The sequence below is a fragment of the Pseudorasbora parva genome, chromosome 17, assembly GCF_024679245.1.
Source record: "Pseudorasbora parva isolate DD20220531a chromosome 17, ASM2467924v1, whole genome shotgun sequence".
Taxonomy (NCBI): Eukaryota; Metazoa; Chordata; class Actinopteri; order Cypriniformes; family Gobionidae; genus Pseudorasbora; species Pseudorasbora parva.
The window spans coordinates 36,178,992-36,199,146 of NC_090188.1; the positions used below are offsets into that span (position 1 = coordinate 36,178,992).

Here is a 20,155-nt window from a genome sequence, read left to right on the forward strand (position 1 = left end):
GGTTAAACATTTGTTCAGTGATATCGTCTAAAGATTTTTTAACTTTGGAGCAATTTTTTTTTATCAATATAGTGTTGAAAGGGAAACTAGTAAATGCACTAAATTTTGTTATGTTTGTATGGTTGGAAAGTTTTAAAACGTGTGCTACAATTAACCCCGTGTTAGGTTGTGCCCAGCTCTCCCCTATTTCCGTAGCCGACACTTGATTGGATGGTGGTCACTGAATGGACAGAAAAGTTGACGATATGATATCATGGGAGGGTAAGATAAAATTGTCTCCAAAAGGATCACACAATCTGTAATATGGGGGTGGTTTGATTTTCATATAACCGAATATAATAGCTGGGAGGTAGAGCCACTAATCTCTTTCATTACCTCAAGCAGCACCATGTGCAGTGCAAGCAATGCATGAAACTCTGTGAGCCTGGTAGGCCTGTCATCCCTAAACAAATAAAGCTGGTCGATTGATTCTCTTGCGGTGTGCCATGCGAGAAATAGTAAAAAGTGGAAAGAAATTATATCAGTTGGCAGCAGAGAGGGAGCCGCTGACCAGGTACTCTGCAAACAGACACAGCTGGATAATTCACTGTCTGATGGTAGTATAAATGGACTGCATTTATATAGCACTTTTAACAGACCTATGGCCATCCAAAGCGCTTTACATATTGCCTCACTTTCACCCATTCACACACCGACTGCGGTGTCAGCCATGCAAGGCGCCATCCAGCTCATCGGGAGCAGCTGGTGTCTTGCTCATGGACACCTCCACACTTGGTCAGGTGGATCCAGGGATCGAACCACCAACCTTCCGGTTTGTAGCCAACCTACATGAACCACTGAGCCAATGCCGAGTAGTATAATAGAATATATCCGAATATATAGAGTATATCATAGAATAATCCGACAACAAGACAGGGTAGAAGAAAAGGAAATAATGAAAGGGAATAAGGGAACAGGTGAGGAGATGGGACCGAAAGGGGAAACAATGGCCCTCATTTATCAAAAGTGCGTACACCAAATTTCCAGAGTACACCCAAAACCACTGTGACTTTGAGATTTATCAATATGGACGTTGGCGTACTCCAGCTCAGGAGGTGGTGTACGCACGTTTTCAGTTAGTGCGAAAATGTGCAGAAAAACAATTCCTAGAGGCGGTGAGAGGAGCATAAGCATAATCTTACGCCAACATATATACCCGTTTCTATTCAAGATTGATAAATGAGGGCCAATGTGTGAGTGAGTGTGCGAGCGAGTGTGTTACCACAAGAGGGAGACAGAGAAAAGGGGAAGCCCAGGATCATGACAGCTTGGTCTAGATTTTTGCTTAATTGCACTATACATAATCATTTACATTTTTACATTTATGCATTTGGCAGACGCTTTTATCCAAAGCGACTTACATTGCATTCAAGGTACACTTTTTTACATTATTGTCAGTTCTTGCTTTCCCTGGGAATCGAACCCATGACCTTGGCGTTGCTAGCGCCATGCTCTACTGGTTGAGCTACAGGAAATCATTTTGTATTTATAGGGGGGGTGAAATGCTGTTTCATGCATACTGATCTTTTTACACTGTTAAAGACATGGAATCCCATACTACACATGGACAAAGTTTCAAAAGTTAAGGTGGACGTTGGATGGGAGTATTTCTTTGTCAAAAATACTACTTCCGGTTAGTCATAAGTTTCGGCAAGTTTTTGCGATCATGCGTCCACTAGACGTTAATGGGGGCGGAATTCCCTTGTATGGGCCTTACGGACAATTCTACCGGAAGAGCGTGAGAGAGAGAGAGAGAGAGGGAGAGAGCGAAAGTAACAGCCTACGCCCATCAAAGCGCTGGCTTGTAGGATGCGCTGCACAGGTGATGTGCACAATTAACAATGTCACCAAAAAAGTGCGTTTTTGGTTGCCAGACCAAGACAGTCCTGCACAGATTCCCCAAAAACCCTGCGGTAAGGCAACAGTGGATGGAATTTGCTTTTCCAGATCAGCAACTGAGTTGCGCAAATGTTTATATCTGTTCGCTGCATTTCGGTGCAGACTGTTTCATAAACAAGGCCCAGCTCGACGCCGGATTTTCCGATCGCCTAATGCTGAAGGATGGAGCAGTCCCAACGATAAAGGTCCCAACGTTAGAACCGCAGGCTGTGAGTAAGACTGATTCAAATGTCTGTGTTTTTGCCTATGCTCATCAAGTAGCCCAAACATGATCACGTATAGTTAATTGATCAATGGAGCAAGCGATGTGTAGTGCGTGTACATTTGTTTAGCTGGCCACTATATGTGTAACTTTATGTTTGTGTATTGTAAAAGCACTCCAAACAACAATACACAAAGAGTGGGGAAATATGTTGAACTAAATAAGCGCACTTCTTCATTCAAATGCGCTACTATTCCATGTCTTTCTATGTAAACACTAACTTAACCTGCCGTGCAAAACCAGTCCGCTTACTAACGTCTACACAAACCACGCGTAAACACACACACACACGTGCACAACTGCACTTCCCACATGTACACCTTCAAAGACAAAAATACGACGATATAATTCAAGTATAAATATGTAAATAACACAAGCCGCTAAGCATATTATATAGTTAGTGTATAACTTGTACCACATAGAGACGTCCTGCTCTAGTCGTTTTTGCTGCTGCTCCTGTTCAACTGCAGCCTCTGGGTCTGATTCCGGATCATAGATGTATGGCTGTATCTGATTAAAAGCCATATTTTTATTTTGAATAAAGTTTTTTCCCGCTGTTAGGGATGACACAGCTTTACGACGCACTCAACACAATAGCAGCGGCGCGCACACGTCATATATCTTTCTTATATAATTATAAAAAAAATAAAGACTTTTTGGAGATATGCAGGATGCAATGCTACTCTATAGGTACTCAAGATTGACATGACACTGACTGAAACTGAGTGTTTCACCCCCCCTTTAATATAGTTCTATTTTGGGATGATAAATTTATAAAATGTTATCTTTACGTTCCAATGTAATTAAAAACGTTATGAACATATATATATATTTTTGAGGTAAAGACTGACGACATTCTAAGAAGATTATGTTAATTAGCCCAGGTGTCCTACATTATGATACATTAGTCTTTTGTCTTTATGTGCTTCCTGACCATTTAGCATGACAAGCTCAGGGCACACCAGCGCATTTGTCTCTAAGATAATGTGACGGTATGGGCAATACTGTCAGAGTGATTGGATTGGCATCTATTAATTTGAATGACATTGTTAAGGACTAATCACACTAGGATGATTTACGTGAAGTAAAAGAGCTGGGCTGGGGCAGCAGGGGGTGGAGCACGCTCATTTTGACATGAGAGTATTGCGGTTCGAAGCGTGGGTGAATCATGTTTTCTGGTTTGGTTTAAATATTGTTACACCCATATATTTGAGGGTTGATTATTATATAAAATAAAGTAAATGTAAAGTAAAGTAAACAACTGAATTTAGGCTAATAGTTTGGGCTCTGTTGTTAACCTTTAATATTATATTAATAATATTAGTAATGTGAAAGTAAGGGCTATATACAGTAGTTCACAGCATTAGCAAAGAGAAATAGTTTTTTTATTTTTTATCTTTAAGGTACTTTTAGTTACAACTGAATTAATTTAAGGACAGACACAAATGTTCAGTAAACCACTTGTCCAGACCAAGCTTAATCTTTTAAATTTCAGACTCATCTCATGAAATGGTGTATGCATGACACGCCAATTCGTTTGCCATTTTGGCGTGCTATCAAGATGCACAATCGCTTTTTAGCGTGTTTATCAACGCCGTTTCATTCTATCTCCCTACACTGCCCCTACCCTAAACCTACCCATCACACACACACACACACACACACACAGCCCCTAAACCATCACAAGAAACAATCTGCATTTTTACATTTTCAAAAAAACATAATTTAGTATGTTTATAAATCCATTTACCTTACACGCACACATATTCAGACACATTTTGAATGCGTAACTCAAACTCTTCCCTAAACCTACCAATTTGTGTATTATAAAAAACAGGATAACAGGCAGATATGACTGCAGGCACAATTTATTCAGAAAGTACAAATATTCCAAGTGTCCGAGGCCAAACGATTGATTTGTGTGAAGAAAATCCCCAAAGGCAATCAGTAACGTCGAGTCCATCCGCCAAAGATTAATAATACATTTCAAATATTGCCGCCGGAACAAACGTCATGTTAGCTTTGACAGCATTGGCTCTTGTGTGTCTCGTGACCGATCGCGTCATTCTAAACTTGTCGTGTCGTTTGTATCATTTGAATCAGAAATATGAACGTGTGCGTTTGTGTTCTGTTCACAAAGGGGCGCGATCATCATTTCAACGATTAAACACTGAGATCAACTCTGTTCTTCACATGAAGATATCGTATGACTTCAGAAGACTTGGAATGCAACATGAGTTAATACTTTTATACAGTTTTTTGGTCCATTTTTGCAATAAATACGTGACTGTAGATTTATTTGCCTGTTATGTGTTTTATATTGTTGAGAGTGGGTAGGTTTGGGGTAGCAGTGTAGTTAGTTGCTCCAAAATATAAAATTAGGCTATAAATATTCATTCGGAATCACATGGTGTAGACATACACGCGAAATCACACGGTGTAAACATACACGCGGATAGCTCAAAATGCGTACAGATAACACGCCACTTGGCTTTAGAAAGTGGCGTGTATGTTCATGTTGTAAATTTGAACACTGGTCTGGAGAAAATGCTCTGTATTTTCTACTGCACAAGAGGTGTGATCAACGGGAGTAGTTCAGATGACACTTGGATAGTCCTTCAACCAATCAGATCAACGATCCATCGCTGGTTTGTGATTGGATCCTGCAAATTTGTAACGCAAGCAGGACAAAAATATGTGCAGGTTTCCAGCCTCAGCTGCAGGGCGAAATAAAATCGCCGGTAGATCGGGCTGGGATAACCCAGTCTAGTAAACTACTGTTTAAAGGTGAATTCATACTGACAGTTTGAAACAAAACCACAATTTGTACCAGGCTGTAAACATGTTTTTTTCTGCTGTAAAGTTGAGAATTTTAACATGGGGCTCAATGAGATTCTGCTCCCTTCTGGAGCCTGTCCCTAGTGGCCAGTTAAAGAATTACAGTTTACATTACTTCCGTATTGGCTTCAAGAGAGATCGCGGGAGGTTGCCGCTTGGTGTGCATGCAAGGGTTGATTTTACGCTTAACGTAATTTGAAGCGTCAAGCTTCAAGCATTCGCACACTGAAAACCTTTTTTTTTTTAATGCTCACAACAGTATACAAACAATAACATAATATATGATAATAGCAATTAGAAACAAACAAGAATAAAATACAAGAGATGTCCGTTCTCGCGGTTCAGATGAAACCTGCATGAGAACGTCATGATAGCTTGAAGCGTCTCATGTACGCAGAGGTAACAGCTGATATGAAACGATTAATAAATTATGACAGCATTTCTTGGTGTACTACTTTTTCTTTTAATAATAATAAAAAATGTCAAAAGACATGGGATTCATCCTAACATCCATCAATGGAAACGAAAATGAAGAGGAGGAACAAGAAAATAAAAGAAAGAGACAGGGACAAAACGTGTCTCTTTCTGTCAGGACGTTATCATTTGAAATGAAACGTTTATTTTAATTTTTTTTTTTTATAAATCTGTTTTGAATTAAGTTGTTTTTCAAATAAATATTTATGAGTGATATCCGATTGTGTATGTGTTTTTATTGTACTTACTCTATAACTACATGAAACAAGAGGGGAACAAGAGCCACTTTAATTCACAGCCCGCACATTTATACTTACCCCGTAACTACACGGATAATTACCCCTTAATTAAAAAATACTTACAGTATAAATAATGTTATTTTTCCTGATAGTAACCCTTTATTCCCTGAATATTACATATTGTTCCCTTATACCTACACATTACCCTTACCAAAAGTTATGCTGTAATTTCAATTAAATTATGCAGAACTTTCCGGGCCGTAATCTAAAGCGTTACCGAATAGGTAGTTGAAAATGTTGTGTCCCCACCTGAGCAAGCCAAGCTTAGCTGGTTGAATATTAATGAGAATTGGCGCAAATCAAGCTGAGTCTTCCTGCAGGCTTTCTATGCTAGAATGGCTTGAAACAAGGTAACCAAGGCACAAAAAAATGTTACAAAGTTAATGGTAGAACTTCAGACATTACCACAAAAGTAATGAAATATATGTGGCAGGGCACCTAAAAAAATAAAAAAAATAATATATTATATATATATAGTTTTCTCTCCCCTGCTGAACCGAACCTGCACAGAACTGTGACTTAGAAACCAAGGTACATCCCGAACCATCAGTTTTGTGTACCGTTACACGCCTAATTCCAAACATAATTAAACTGACAAATCGCAATTAGAAAGTTGCACATTTTATTCATGTAACAAATGACAATGATTAAACAAAATCTAAAAAACAAATATTCAAATCAGTAGAAAAACAAAAACTAAATTAAAACAAGACAGGGCTCACATAGGGCAAACACGTAGTTACAGTAAATCACATAGGTGAGCGTCAAAATAAAAAATAAATGTAAAAGTAAAAATAAAAATACAGCAACAATCCTCTCTATTGGTTGCTATATAACTGTGTTCTCACATTAGTGAAGCGCCAGGGCTAATTATAGTGACAGCAGAGAGCAACGAGAGGGAGAATCCTGAAGAAAATACAAGACTATTTTTTTTGAGAATTTTTTCATTTCACAACTCACACATAAACAATGGACTGCATTTATATAGCGCTTTCCATAGACCATATGGCCATCCAAAGCGCTTTACATTTTGCCCCACACTCACCCATTCATACACCAACGGCGATGTAAGGCACCCTTCAGCTCGTCGGGAGAAGCTAGGGTTGGGTGTCTTGCTGACACCTCGACATTTGGTCAGGTGGAACCAAGGATTGAACCACCAACCTTTCAGTTTGTAGACAACCTACATGAACCACTGAGCCATTGCCGCACCAAAAACTAATAAACAACTACCAGTGAAACCGACTGGTGCTAATAATTCATGTACAAACCCGATTCAAAAAAAGTTGGCACTGTACAAATTGTGAATAAAATAGGAATGCAATCATTTACAAATCTCATAAATGTATATTGTATTCAAAATAGAATTTAGATTAGAACATATCAAATGTTGAAAGTGAGACATTTTGAAATGTCATGCCAAATATTGGGTAATTTTGGATTCAATGAGCGCTTCACATTCTAAAAAGGTTGGGACAGGTAGCAATAAGAGGCCGGAAAAGTAAAATGTACATATAAGGAACAGCTGGAGGACCAATTTGCAACTTATTAGTTCAATTGGCAACATGATTGGGTATAAATAGAGCCTCTTAGAGTGGCGGTGTCTCTCAGAAATCAAGATGGGCAGAGGATCACCAATTCCTTTGCTGCGGCAAAAAATAGAGGAGCAATATCAGAAAAGAATTTCTCAGAGAAAAATTGCAAAGAGGTTATCATCATCTACAATGCATAAATATCATCCAAAGATTCAGAGAATCTGAAACAATCTCTGTGTTCAAGAGTCAAGGCCAGAAAACCATACTGGATGCCCGTGATCTTCGGGCCCTTAGACGGCACTGCTTCACATACAGGAATGCCACTGTAATGATATCACAACATGGGCTCAGGAATACTTCCAGAAAACATTGTCGTTGAACACAATCCACCGTGCCATTCGCCGTTGCCGGCTAAAACTCTATAGGTCAAAAAAGAAGCCATGTCTAAATATGATCCAGAAGCGCAGTTGTTTTCTCTGGGCCAAGGCTAATTTAACATGGACTGTGGCAAAGTGGAATACTGCTCTGTAGTCAGACGAATCAAAACTTGAAGTTCTTTTTGAACAAATTAACAATAAATTAAATTAAAAATAAACATGCTTAATATGCAATATAGCATATTTATGTTCAATAAAGTGTATATCCTACTCACGTCTTGTTGCATTAAGCCACAATAAGCATTTTCTTTTATATAAGGCTCTATGGGAGATGTCTTTTAATATCACTGTTTTACTACAGGAAGCCAGGATGAGAGTTTTCTTTATAACAGGTTTGTAGGAAAAGGCTTTAATGTAAAATTGTATTCTGAGCTCATCTGTTTATATGCACATATATTAGCTATCCCATTCCTATTGAGTTACATTAAAAAGTCCTAACTAATCCAAGCTTTATTATGGCAGGGATTGTTGTTTTTGAAGTCCATAAAAAATGCATCAGTCCTTCAAATAACCTGCTTCGCACAGCTCCGGGAGGTTAATAAATGCCTTTGGAAGTGAATTGATGCGTTTGTGTAAGAAAAATACCCATATTTAAAACTTTATAAAGTTTCGACCGATCGCCTTCCTTATTCAGTTTATGGAAAAAGTGTTGAAAGTGCCTCAGCAGGTCAAAGGCTCGTCAGACGTTGCGTACGCATCTTGGCATTTTTCACACTACCACGGAAGGGCGAATGGCCGGAACATTACTTAGCAGTGGTGACCTTTATTCTGTATTTTGCACACTCAAGTTGAAAGGCATTTGTTTGTGGATAGTAAAACATGTCTGCAACATTTATCAAGTTCATGAATAATTGTGAATTTATTAATCATTTTGAGACTCAGATACCTTCTGGCAATGTTTTTTCTTATGAGTTTGTAGACGAGATGATTGGCTAAAACTTTTCCCACATAAAGAGCACTGGTGCGGCCTCTCTCCAGTATGAACTCTCTGATGATATTTCAGGTTTCCTGGATGAGAGAAACTCTTCCCACATAAAGAGCACTGGTGTGGCTTCTCTCCAGTATGAACTCTCTCATGATCTTTCAGGTGTCCTGACTGAGTGAAACTCATTCCACAGTGTGAGCACTTGTACGGTTTCTCTCCAGTATGAGTTCTCTGGTGTGTTCTTAACGCACTAGAGGTACTGAAGTTTTTCCCACAGTCAAAGCACACATACGGTCTCGCACCAGTATGAATACGCTCATGATCTTTTAAAGAGCTCCCATATGCAAATTTTTTCCCACAAAAAGAGCAAACATGAGATTTCACACCAGAATGAACTTTATGGTGTTGTCTTAAGCAAGATGCCACAAAAAATGTTTTCTCACACTGATTACAGCTGAATGATCTTACTCCAGAGTGACAGCGCATATGATCATTAAGAGTCCTTTTCTGAGAGAAACTCTTTCCACACTGAGAGCATGTGAACGGTTTTTCTCCAGTGTGAATCCTCATGTGTATCTTAAGGTCTGATTTTTGTCTGACTCTCCTCCCACACTCAGAGCAGGATAAAGATCCTTTGACTCTAGATCGTTTCTGTGTCAAATTCTCTTCAGCCTTTGAAATGACTTCATCTCCATCTTCTTTTTTGACATGACAAGGTTTTTGAAACTGATGTTGGTCTTCATTTTTATATGTCAGTTCTTTATCTTCATTTGTGAAATGATGCTGTTTGTCTTTATTCACATCCTTCAGGTCTAAAATCAACAATAAATTAAGAGGACAAATGAGAAACATGAAGAAATAAAGTCCATTCTTAATTTAGCACAAATCTAGTTTAGTACTGAATCTAGTGACTAGTTTTAGATGTATTGATCTGTCAGTTTCATCCAAGTGACCCTTCATCCTTTCTCATTATTGAAAATAAAATAAAAGACCAACCTATTTGTTGCTCTGTCTCTTCATATTTTATTCTGCAGGGTTCTTCCTTAAAGTCCATCTTTTCAATATGCCAGTAGTAATTCCTCCTGCTTGCTGCTGCCTCTCCTGTGGGAAGATGGGAATATTCCCAGCATTTAAACTCTAATGAATGGCTTGTGGGAGTGGCTTTACTGACTGAAGGTGTGAATTGGTCGCTGCTCATTTAGCAGATGATAATCACACTTACAATCACGACAATTATTTGCTCTAATTATCATTTAGAAACAATAGATTTATTTTGTTGATAAAGCAGGACACAATATATTAAACAAAATATTTCATGTCTATTGAGTTCAAATGAAAAATAGATAAAAATAATAATATAAATGTACACATTTAAATACACAAAGCAAATGACAGAAATAAGTTCAGTTAGAACAGAAAATAGACAACGACTGTATAGTATTTAAATAGAAAGTAAATCTGGATATTCAATCTAAACTAGTTTACAACATATAATGTTTAATTAAGCTAACAATATTAACTAATGACTGAGTGCACTTGAAATTGTTACAAACTTAACCTACTAATAACTAAATAGTAATAAACTAGTAATTAAGTAAACCTGGGTCACTAAAATAATAGCAGTTAAATAGCATGTAGGCTAGTTATAAACACAAACACACACATACATATACATACTAGTGTTGTCACGATACCACAATTGAGTTTGATACGATACCAGACTAAAATACCTTGATAGTGATACTAAATCGACACCACAGTTGAAAAAAATCCAGTAAAAATAATTGAATAATATGACTACAGAACTTATTATTCATTGTTTTATTTATTTTTACTACAAATTCACTTGGCCAGCATGTTCCTGCCCTGGTTTTTGACCATTCCCTCCTCTTTTTGCTAAAATAACTACATACCAGTGTGAACATCCTTACAGAGATCAATCATGTTATCGTTGGGATGACCAAAATCTTATTTCATGATAGAACTAATTCAATATTTTTTAATGTAATTTTACAATTATAATATAGATTTTTTTAATGTACAGTGAGGAAAATAAGTATGTGAACACCCTACTATTTTACAAGTTCTCCCACTTAGAAATCATGGAGGAGTCTGAAATTGTCATCGTAGGTGCATGTCCACTGTGAGACATAATTAAAAAAATAAAACAAAATCCACAAATCACAATGTATGATTTTTTTAACTATTTATGTGTATGATACAGCTGCAAATAATTATTTGAACATGAGAAAATCAATGTTAATTATTTGGTACAGTTGCTTTTGTTTGCAATTACAGAGGTCAAACGTTTCCTGTAGTTTTTACCAGGTTTGCACATACGGCAGGAGGGATTTTGGCCCACTCCTCCACACAAACCTTCTCTAGATCAGTCAGGTTTCTGGCCTGTTGCTGATTAACATGGAGTTTGAGCTCCCTCCAAAGATTCTCTAATGGGTTTAGGTCTGTAGACTGGCTAGGCCGCGGCAGAACCTTGATATGCTTCTTACAGAGCCACTCCTTGGTTATCCTGGCTGTGTGCTTCGGGTCATTGTCATGTTGGAAGACCCAGCCTCAACCCATCTTCAATGCTCTAACTGAGGGAAGGAGGTTGTTCCCCAAAATCTTGCAATACATAGTCCCGGTCATCATCTCCTGAATATAGTGCAGTCGCCCTGTCCCATGTGCAGAAAAACACCCCCAAAGCATGATGTTACCACTCCCATGATTCACAGTAGGGATGGTGTTCTTGGGATGGTTCTCATCATTCTTCTTCCTCCAAACACGTTTAGTGGAATTATGACCCAAAGTTATATTTTGGTCTCATCTGACCACATGACTTTCTCCCATGACCCCTCTGGATCATCCAAATGGTCATTGGCAAACTTAAGATGGGCCTTGACATGTGCTGGTTTAAGCAAGGAAACCTTCCGTGCCATGTATGATTTCAAACCACGACGTCTTAGTGTATTACCAACAGTAACCTTGGAAATGGTGGTCCCAGCTCTTTTCAGGTCATTGACCAGCTCCTCCTGTGTAGTTCTGGGCTGATTTCTCACCTTTCTTAGGATCATTTAGACCCCACGAGGTGAGATCTTGCAAGGAGCCCCAGTCCGAGGGAGACTGACAGTCATGTTTAGCTTCTTCCATTTTCTAATGATTGCTCCAACATTGGACCTTTTTTTTCACCAAGCTGCTTGGCAATTTCCCCGTAGCCCTTTCCAGCCTTGTGGAGATGTACAATTTTGTCTCTAGTGTCTTTGGACAGCTCTTTTGTTTTGGCCATGTTAGTAGTTGGATTCTTACTGATTGTATGGGGTGGAGAGGTGTCTTTATGCAGGTAACGACCTCAAACAGGTGTATCTAATTTAGGATAATAAATGGAGGTGGACATTTTAAAGGGAGACTAACAGGTCTTTGAGGGTCAGATTTCTAGCTGATAGACAGGTGTTCAAATACTTACTTCGAGCTGTATCATACAAATAAATAGTTAAAAAAATATATATATTGTGAATTCTGGATTTTTTTAAAATTTAGATTATGTTTCTCAAAGTGGACATGCACCTACGATGACAATTTCAGACCCCTCCATGATTTCCAAGTGGGCGAACTTGGAAAAAAAAAAAAATTCGCAGGGTTTTCAAATACTTATTTTCCTCACATGTATCTTTGTTTTTAAAAATAAGCAAAAAATTCAAATTACAACCAATACGACAACAACATTGCTTTATTTTCTCTCATTCTGTCTCTCCTAGTTTAAGTGTATCTATGATGAAAATTATAGGCATCTCTCCCTCATATTTTTAAGTGGGAGAACTTGCACAATTAGTGGCTGACTAAATACTTTTTTACCTCACTGTATATTAACCAGCCTTGGCTCCTCAGCAGGTAACATAATACGAGATTGCACCTTGCCTCCTTTTATACCCACGAGGTGGGGCAGAGTTGCGCAATGCAAATTCCACTGACCCATAGCATTTTCATGCCATTGGCTTGTTTTGTAGATCTCAAAGGCAAATGGCTTTTAAGCGAAACCCCCATTTTGTCAGTCATTGACGTAACGTCTCTGTTCCCTTCCTTCAGGGAATACATATATAACCGAGACAATCACGCGATTGATTCTATCAAGATGTGGATTAATTCAGAAACGAAACACCACAGTGGCAGATGGCGGTGTGTTGCTCTGAGATGAACAACAGTGCTGCTGTGGCTTTATAGGTAATATTTTAAGATAATTAACAATAATTAGGATCACATTTGCACTTGGGACAAAATATTTGTGTGATTCTCGTTGCGCTTGTGATATTACTTATTGTTGAAACCTTTTTTATTACTTTGTTAAAAAACTGCTCATGACTTTAGCCACTCAAAGTACAAGTTTTGTTCCTTTATTCTTTTTAACAAATGAATAACATTAAAAGGCACCTATTAATCCCTATTATTTTTTTTACTGGATGTAAAATAAGTCTCTGATGTCCCCAGAGTGTGTATTTTAGCTCAAAATAATCCACACTTATTTTCTATAGCAAAGATAATTGCCACATTTGGGAGTATGAGCAAAATTATTATTATTATAAATTAAAGTTATTAGTGTTTCACTTTAAATGCAAATGAGCCGTGTCCTTTCTAGAAAAGGGCGGAGCTTCAAAGGCTCATACTCTAGTTCCAGGACAATCTTAAGACAAAACTGTCAAAACTGTACCAATGGTGTTCAGTTCATACCGGAGTTGAACAATAATGCCTACAGAGCCAGAGAATATGTTCTGCAAGGAGACAGAACAGGAATAGTTTAATTACTGTTATAACTTATGTTGTCATCTTGCTTTTATCCACTATTAGTATAAGCCTGTCGTAGCAGACCTGTCCAAATAATGGCCAAAACTTTACTGAAGCGTTTTATGACATTTATTATTATGACAGTATTATCAAGAGTTGGTACAGATCCATCCTTCAACTTTTTTGCAAACCCTGCTTTGTATTGACCCTCAATCACAAAGCAGTCGGTCATAAAATGATTTGCGCAAAGGTAGATTAGGAGGCGCATTCCCTTAAAAAACAAGAATAATCTACTGTCTTTAAACGCTCTAATTTCAGGAGTAAATTAAATCTGCTATGTCCATTCTTACATCCCACAACAGAACACCTCAATCGCTTAGGAGACATACTTGTCAATACCTGGTCCGGCATCGAAACAATGGCGGATTGTGTACAGCTCACTCAGGACGGGTCTATGCTAAAATGGCAGTGTCAGTCAAACTTTGTGCGGGGACTGTAAAAAGTGACACCACATTGCCAATAATCTGCTTGTTCTGAGACACTGGTAATAATTTATGGAGTAAAAAAAAACACTGAGTTGACTTTTATCATTATATGATGGTTGTTTACTAGCCGGGTCCTACCAGACTCTCATACATTTAATTTGTACAGAGAGTCTGGCCACTCTCCATCGACAAGAGTTAACGTCCTTGAAGGTGGGTACTCTGTTGAAGTTTAAAACTATTGGATCTGCCCAGTGCCACTCAGGATCGGCCATAACCAATTGTTAATGCTTGGCCGTGATGCATGTCATGCGTTCAATTTAGTCAACTCCTTCACCACTAACGGAGCGAGCCGGAAAATCTAACTTTTCCCAAACCCCGTGGAGAGGAGGGCCACAACATTATGGCCACCAACAAATCTCAGCAAAGATTGTTCTTGCTCCAGCTTTAACTTCTGGACATTCAGCAGCGTCGCCACATTGGCTTCGCTTGCATTTTTGTCAGCCGTCATATCTGCACTACAACTCAAACTCGTGCACAACATAAATGTCATCGTTCGCAGCCACTCCCTCTGTTTGCTGACTGGACCGGTTAAAATTAGGCCAGAGAAAATTAGCGAACATACCGCAAACACAGACGACGTACTGAAGGAAAATGAAAATTGAGCGGAAGGCCAGGCCAGGCCAACACACATTTATGTTCAAAAACCATGTAAAAGTGCCTTTTGCACAATAGGTGCCCTTTAATACTAATGCAAACTGAATTTGTACAGAATATGGATGGAGAGAATCAGTTTCACTATATTTACTCCCAAACATAAACAAAATAAACAGTTATCCCCTCGTTCCTCTATGTAATTTCACAAATTTCTCTCTCAGTTGATGTCGCTATGTTGCAAGAAAGATTTTGCTTTATCAGAATATCAAACAATTTACATGAAAGTGCTGGATCTGAACATTGACTTTTGTTTATTTAGGAAACTTCAGGCAACTCCTTTTCTTGTGATATTGTAGACTAGATGATTGGATGAAACTCTTCCCACATGAAGAGCACTGGTGCGGCTTCTCTCCAGTATGAACTCTCTCATGATCTTTCAAGGAATCTGACCGAGCAAAACTCCTTCCACAGTGTGAGCACTTGTGCGGTTTCTCTCCAGTATGAGTTCTCTGGTGTGTTTTTAAGGCACTGGATGTACTAAAGCTCTTCCCACAGTCAAAGCACACATAAGGTCTCACACCAGTATGAATACGCTCATGATCTTTTAAATATTTCAGTAGTGAGAAACTCTTTCCACAGAACGAACAAAAGTGAGGCTTCACACCAGTATGGACTTTAAGGTGTGCTCTTAGGTTTGATTCAAAAACAAATGTTTTCTCACACTGATCACAGCTGAATGATCTCACTCCAGAGTGACAGCGCAGATGATCTTCAAGAATACTTTTATAAGCAAAACTCTTTCCACACTGAGAGCAGGTAAACGGTTTTTCTCCCGTGTGAATTCTCATGTGTCTGTTAAGTTTTGATTTATCTGTGAAACTCTTTCCACACTCAGAGCAGGTGAAAGATCCTTTGACTCCAGATTCTCCAGTACTTTTCTGTGTGAAATTCTTTTCAGTCTCTGAAATGATGTTTCCATCTTCTTGTGGAAAATTAGGTCTTTGAAACTCATGTTTCAAAACATTCACATCCCTAGGATCTAAAATTAAATTGCCATAGTTCAATTAAAGGAGGACAAATTAGAAACAAAATGAAATAGGATAACACTTTAGTAGTAATGAAATTAGTTAATGATTAATGCTATTAAATTATTATATACACCGATCAGGTGAAGTGAATAACACTGATTATCTCTTTACTCATGACACCTGTTAGGGGGTGGGATATATTAGGCATATTAGACATTTTTTCCATAGAGTTGATGTGTTAGAAGCAGGAAAAATGGGCAAGTATAAGGATTTGAGTGAGTTTGAAAAGGTCCAAATTTTGATGCTAGACGACTGGGTCAGAGCACCTCCAAAGCTGCAGCTCTTGTGGGGTGTTCCTGGTCTGCAGTGGTCAGTATCTATCAAAAGTGGTCCAAGGAAGGAACAGTGGTGAACCGGTGACAGGGTCATGGGCAGCCAAGGCTCATTGATGCACGTGTGGAGTGAAGGCTGGCCCACGTGGTCCGATCAAGCAGACGAGCTACTGTAGCTCAAATTGCTGAAGAAGTTAATGCTGGTTCTAATAAAAAGGTGTCAGAATACAGTGCATCACAGCTTGTTGCGTATGGGGCTGCATAGCCACAGACCAGTCATGGTGCCCATGCTGACCATGGTCTATCACTAAAAGTAATAAACATTGGGCATGAGAGCATCTGACCTGAACCAAAGAGCAATGGAAGAAGGTGGCCTTGTCTGATGAATCATGTTTTTTTTTTATACATCACATGGATGGCCGGGAACACATGGCACCAGGATGCACTATGAGAAGAAGGCAAGCCGTCGGAGGCAGTGTGATGCTTTGGGCAATGTTCTGCTGGGAAACCTTGGATCCTGCCATCCATGTCAATGTGACTTTAACATGTACCACCTACCTAAGCATTGCTGCAGACTATGTTCATCCTTTCATGGAAACATTATTCTCTGGTGGCTGTGGCTCTTTCAGCAGATAATGCTCCTGCCACAAAGCAAAAATGGTTTAGGAATGGCTTGAGGAGCACAACAATGAGTTTGTGACTTGGGCTCCAAATTCCCCAGATCTTAATCCAATCAAGGATCTATGTAGCCTAGAAATCTAGACGCATCCTAGCGGCAGCAAATTTAATCTGCCCGCAAGTGTCGTCTAGGAACTCTCAATACCCTTCTGAGCTGTATTCCCCTCACTCTGGACGGGCCAATCACATCGTGTATAGAGTCGGCGGGCGGTGCCATAATGACGACGGCCGAGATGCGCTTGCGTGCTTCTAGTAAACACAGAAACTGGCGAATGGTGGCGGTCTTTCGAATCAGCTTTGACTGCGATTCTGGTAGACTTGGAGTTGAGCTTTTCTCTGAGAAAAGAACGGCACTGAAGTCATTCTTAAAAAGGGAAGATGTGTTCAGAGTTTAGCCGACCGGATACGGTGAATGTTTAATCTATCAACAAGCTCTGTTTCACCTTCGTTGCTCTGGTTGGTTGTAACGCTATCCTATCGCGTGCAGAGGGAGTTTGAAAGACAACCATTTATCCCGCCCCTCGGATTGAGCCCTGTCTATGGTGAGTTTCCAGACCAAAAATCTTGATGTGGGTCTGGCTTGTCAGGCTAGCATCTATGGGATGTACTGAACAAACAATTCTGATCCTTGGAGGTCCCACCTCACAACTTAAAGGACTTGAAGGATGTGCTGCTAACATCTTGGTGCCAGATACCACAGCACACCTTCAGGGGTCTAGTGGAGTCCATACCTCGGGTCAGAGCTGTTTTGGCAGCAAAAGGAGGACCAATACAATATTAGAAATGTAATAGGAGTATAATTTTATGCCTGATCGGTGTATAATTAATACATTAGCATGTATACTTAAAATATTAAAGAGAATGAAGGAAAACACCAACCTATCTGTTCTTCTACACCTTCTTCTTTTATTCTGCAGGGTTCTTCCTCATACTCCATCTTTACAATAGTATGGCTGTAGTTTCTCCTGGAGCAATTCCTCCTGCTTGCTTCTCCTGTGGGAAGATGACAGAAACAGAAGAAGATGACAGAAACAGAAGAAGAAGATGAAGATGAAGAAGAAGAAGAAGAAGATGAAGAAGAAGAAGAAGAAGAAGATGAAGATGATTCAGGTGTAAATGTTTCACTCTAACAGTAGAGCATTGTTGAGTTACTTTTAAATTATAACACTTTATAAATAAGTAAACATATACAGGTTGATGATGCATCAGGCAATTGGTTATTATAGGAAATAAATGGAAACATTTGCTCATATAGTTGAGGGGTATTTAAAAGAGGGGTAACTTGGCCCTTACCGGGGTAAGAAGCACAAAGATAAACTTTTACAGAATTTACAAATATAAAAAAAACCCCATATAATTCTAAATAAATTAAAGTACAACTAAACAGCACCAAAAATGAGTGTCTGCAAGAAGATTTAAAAACCCATACAGGGCTCGACAAGAAGGAATGCCCGATGGCCCAGGGCCAGCGTGAAAGACACTCAGGCCAGTTGATGGAACTGTCACCTGCCCGCTTCAGCCAGTGCTGCATCTTCACTGAAGTTGATAATTTGTGCATTTGTAAACTTTGCCTATTTAAAGTGATACCGCCTTTTCATTTTAATCTATGTTATTCCCTTAACTAAAACAAGTTTACACATACCCCTCTCGTCTAAGTGCGTGCACTTAAGCTCTGACGCGCGGTGACATTCCGATAGCATTTAGCTCGACAAATAGGACGCCTAATAGCACTTCTGAGAGTACTTTGACTCGGCGCAGTAAAAAGTCACGCCTGAAAAATCCCCCCTCTCTCATTTCCGTCAATAGGAGGAGAGGATTTTTCAGGCATAACTTTTTACTGCGCCGAGTCAAAGTACTCTCAGAAGTGCTATTCCGACATACATTATAGTTCTCCTTTTTAATCCGCTTAGGAAAGCGCAACGTTTTGTGTCACCATACTTGGTCGTTCAACTATTCGTGTATCTGTATTTAAATAGGAAAAACATGGCGGCGTTTGGTCGCTTCTAACTTGATCTCTGTTTGGTACCTAATGAATGAACTGGGCTTAGTGGGCTAAGCTAAATGCTATCAAAATGTCACCGCGCATTATAACGATTAAGTGCACACACAGAGACAAGAGAGGTATGCATCAACTCGTCTTAGTTAAAGGGTTACTTCAGCGATTAGCATATGGCCTTGTATCAGTAGAAACCCTTGGGTATATTCAAATGATTGTGCTCTCCCCCCCCCTCATATCCCCCTGAGACAAGAGATTTATGCATTTTATTTCTGGAAAAATTCCTCCTATGATGGAAATTGACGATATTTGCATCATAGGAGTATGTTTGGAATAAGGCTAAAGACTACAGCTAGCAGAGAGAGCCATTTCCGCATGTTTTGAACCCGCACATGGGGGATGGAGATCACACTCAGCTCGCAGGGAGAGCTCAGCTCGCAGCTGCAGGCACTCATTTAAACGGAGCTATGGTGAGCAGTGCAAGTCTTTTAACTTCTCAAATGAATTTCTATGAAAGTTAAGCTTGCAAAGGCATGAACTGAAACGCGCCAGACTGAACTCGCGTTGTGAATGTATGCCGCGAGTGTTAGTCACGATTACCTCAGCTCTCATCACGAGAGCTCAGCTCATTTATCTCACTCCTGCAGTTAGTGCTCAGTGCTGTGATACTCGAGCGGTGACTTACTCATTATATTTAACAGACACGTTCAGTTTTTAATTGGTGTCTTCAACTCAGCCACAGTAATCCAGTAGGTGGCTTTGGGAATGGCCTCACAGGGCAGCGAAGCATTCCGGGAATTGTAATTGTGAATAAAATAGTTTATTATGAAAAAGCGGTGGAGGATCCCTTTAAATATTCAAGCGTTCATAGACGACAAGGTATCTCTCAGTTTGGTTCTCACGTGTCACAGCAATGCGCACCCACGCCACACATCTCACAGCGTGCAAATATTCACTCAAATTTGTCAAAATGCCGGTCTTGTTGAGTATCATCATAAACATAGTCTGTTTTTTAAAATTAACGTAAACATGAAATATGCCAGTCACCTCCAGCGTTGTATTTTTCACAAGTTTCATAGCCCACAGAATTATCAAAACATGCAAATATATCAAAAGAAAGAAGAGACCTTAAGCTTTATTCTAGCGTCATACATTCTTTAATAATCAACACTTGAATGTGTGGGTACGTTTGATGAAAAAGGCAGAGAAAAATCACGTTTTTTAGAAAAAGACAAACGTTGTATCTAGATCGGATTCAGAACGATGATCAAAACACAGATGGAGTAACAGATCGAGTCCATCAACACATCAAAGCTTCAGACCTAGAGCTCGTCCTGGGGCGACATCTCTTTCAATAAAAGCCATTTTTTTATTTATTTAGATGCTGCTGTTTTATTGCTGATGATCGCATTATTTTTCAACCTTATTTATGCAGAATTATATATGAGAGCATGCATCTGTTTCTTCTTCTCCTTTGTTTTGATCAGGAGATTCTGTACTC

General features: G+C 39.2%; 1 protein-coding gene across 1 annotated transcript in view; it reads right to left on the reverse strand.

Moving 5' to 3' along the window:
* LOC137045560 (zinc finger protein 721-like) overlaps nt 1-20,155 on the reverse strand; it is a 78,587-nt gene that overhangs the window by 35,158 nt on the left and 23,274 nt on the right. The window contains exons 3-7 of the mRNA XM_067422267.1: nt 17,538-17,651; nt 14,935-15,659; nt 13,408-13,468; nt 9,705-9,809; nt 8,662-9,520 (exon numbers count right to left, since the gene is read on the reverse strand). Coding sequence (XP_067278368.1) covers nt 8,662-9,520; nt 9,705-9,809; nt 13,408-13,468; nt 14,935-15,659; nt 17,538-17,651 — 1,864 coding nt within the window. The remainder of the gene's footprint in view (nt 1-8,661; nt 9,521-9,704; nt 9,810-13,407; nt 13,469-14,934; nt 15,660-17,537; nt 17,652-20,155) is intronic.